This window comes from Sinocyclocheilus rhinocerous, unplaced genomic scaffold (assembly GCF_001515625.1).
Source record: "Sinocyclocheilus rhinocerous isolate Xijiao unplaced genomic scaffold, SAMN03320098_v1.1 scaffold1294, whole genome shotgun sequence".
Classification (NCBI taxonomy): Eukaryota; Metazoa; Chordata; class Actinopteri; order Cypriniformes; family Cyprinidae; genus Sinocyclocheilus; species Sinocyclocheilus rhinocerous.
In genome coordinates this window covers 1,368,878-1,371,576 of record NW_015656157.1, presented here as the reverse complement: position 1 = coordinate 1,371,576, position 2,699 = coordinate 1,368,878, and the positions used below count along the sequence as shown (strand labels likewise).

At 40.3% G+C, this 2,699-nt stretch overlaps 1 protein-coding gene across 4 annotated transcripts in view; it reads right to left on the bottom strand.

Moving 5' to 3' along the window:
* Positions 1-2,699, bottom strand: part of LOC107719574 (histone-lysine N-methyltransferase, H3 lysine-79 specific-like) — a 27,317-nt gene that overhangs the window by 1,539 nt on the left and 23,079 nt on the right. For 3 of the 4 annotated variants that reach the window (XM_016527026.1, XM_016527027.1, XM_016527029.1), the window contains one exon: positions 847-1,056. The exons of the other annotated variant lie outside the window; for it this stretch is intronic. In XM_016527026.1, the coding sequence (XP_016382512.1) occupies positions 926-1,056 (131 nt within the window). In that variant the 3' untranslated portion in view covers positions 847-925. Of the gene's footprint in view, positions 1-846; positions 1,057-2,699 lie in introns of those variants that run through there. 4 annotated transcript variants of the gene reach the window in all.

Sequence of the window (2,699 nt, the reverse complement as noted above, 5' to 3'; positions counted from 1 at the left end):
TATACACACACACACACACACATAGAGAGAGAGAGAGAGAGAGAGAGAGAGAGAATTCAATCCAATTTTGCACAATAAACAATCCAGCAAAAATGTTTATGAAATTAATTCATAAAATTACTACAACATTTTATTTAATTGAAAACAGTAAAATATCCAAATTAGCCATTTTAAATGTCCTTTTTCGACAGGGGAAAAAAACATTTAATAAAAAAATATATATATTTTCAAAATCTTACATCTTACAAAACTACATTAATACATTCTGTGTATTACTATAATGTAAAATAAAATATAATTTTTGTGGGCTAGTAAAAGTAGAAATCACATTGTTGAACCCTGAACATGTAATGATATTTTCAAAAGACAAACAAAATGGCAATTCTGACATAAATAGTCAGATAATAAAATAACAGCTGGTTTCTGAAACCCAAAGAACTTGCAGGAAATGCAGCTACGGAAAAAAAAAAAGAAAAGCATCAAAGCGTGTTGCTTATTTCCATGCCAACACCACATACCTTGTTGGGATCATAGCTGGCAGAGCGCAGTAGCTTCCCTGTATCCGTCTAGTAATAGTCTATTTCCATGTCAAATCCCCCTTCCCCCACCCTCCTGTGCCCGGACGTGTGCTATCTGGGGCGATTGCTGGGGATCTGCGAGGCTGTGTAGGACGCCTGCATACCCAGAGTCCTCCAAGACACCCCAGCCCCACCTGAACCTGCGCTGCCGGGAGGGTGCGGAGGAGGCAGATGCTGGGGATAGTGCACAGTGAAGGGCCGGGAGGAAGCGGAGGAGGTGGCGGAAGCAGATGTGGCGGCCAGAGACGGGGAGGAGGTGGAAGCGGGGAGGGACGACTGCGGCCTTGAGGACTGGTGGCACTCGGGACATGGGGAGGAAGGTTGGGACGGGACAGCGGAGGACACATTCAGGAGGGGAAGGCCCCCGGTTTGGGGTTCGTGTCCAGATGCCTCTGCTGGGAACTGAGGGCCCCAGGGCCTGGGAGATTGGCCCCAGACTGCTGTGAGGAGACTGAAGGCACCATGTGGTGAAAAATCCCTGCAGACATACAGCACACAGAGAGAGCAAAAAACAAAGAGACAGAAAATGGGGGCTCAGCCAGCAGCAAGCCAGTCCAACAAACAAGCACAGATAAAGCGACGAGGCACTGCGCTGATGGACCAGAACCACCACACACCAAACCTGCGAGCTGCACACCTCTTCTATAGGGTACATAAAGGCTAATTAATCATTTGCACTTAATGTTTGGGTTTTTCAAGTGTATGCATAAATTTATAGCGGTCATGGAGATTACAGCTACAAATAATATAGTTTAATTTCTACACTTATCTATCCATTTATATACCCAACTATCTATATCTGTCGGTTACGTCACGGACACTACGTCCATGTTTTTATACAGTCTATGGTCTATATCCATCTCTCCATACATAACCAACTATCCATCCATATCATCTATCCATTTCTCTATTCATATCCTCATTAACTATAATCTATTAATATCCATCCATATCTACATATCTATATCTTTATATAAATCTCTCTACCCATGTCTCTTTCCATCTATGTGCATCTACCTATATCTATATCAATCTATTTATGTCTATTTATCCATCCATCTATTCATCTATATCCATCTACACCAAACCTATCTACCAATCCATATCTCTATTCATCACCTCTCTGTCCATCTATTTATATTGATCTCTATCCAATGACTTGAATCCATCTCCGACTATCTCTATCCATCCATTTTTCCATCTAAATCCATATCTATCTATCAATGTCTATCCATCCATCTCCCCTCTCTCTAGCCATCTTTCTATATTCATCTATATCCAACTCCGTATTTATACAGTCATGGTAACAAACTCCAGCATATTCAGTTATCAGACACGACTGGAACTTCAAATTGGACTGGCTTCTATGGTCAGATGAAACTAAAAAATGAACTTTTTAGCAGCAAACACTCAAGATGGGTTTGGTGAACACCGGGATAAAAAGTACCCCATATGTGTACAATGAAATATACTGCTGTATTTTTGATGTTGTGGGCCTATATTTCTGCTGGAGGTCCTGGACATCTTGTTTAGATGCATGGCATCTTTGATTCTATCAAATACCAACAGATAAAAAATAAAAAAGTGACTGACTCTGTTAGAAATCTTATAATGGACCATATTTGGATCTTCCAACCGTACAATAATCCAAACACAAACCTCAAAAACAACACAAAAATGGGTCACTGAGCACAAAACCAAGCTTCTGCTATGGCCATTCCAGTTCCCTGACCTGAACCCTATAGAAAATGAATGTGTTGAACTGAAGAAAAGAAGCACCAACATGGAGCTGGGAATCTAAAGGGTCTGGAGAGATTCTGGATGAAGGAATGGTCTCTGATCTCGTCAGGTGACCTCATCAGGCACTATAGGAGAAAATTTGGAGCTGTTAAACTGGCAAATGGAGGTTTCAAAAAGTATTGAATAAAAGGGTGCCTTTAATTGTGGCCAATGTGTATTAGAGAAAAACATTTATTTCATAATGATATTTCCCCCCTTTTAATTAAATTTTTATCCAATGAAAGGTTAGATTTTTGTGAATATTTTAAATAAAAGATCAAAAGGATTAACAATGCAGATTAATTTTCACAGCCTTCTTTGATCATATTTACCAAGGGTGCC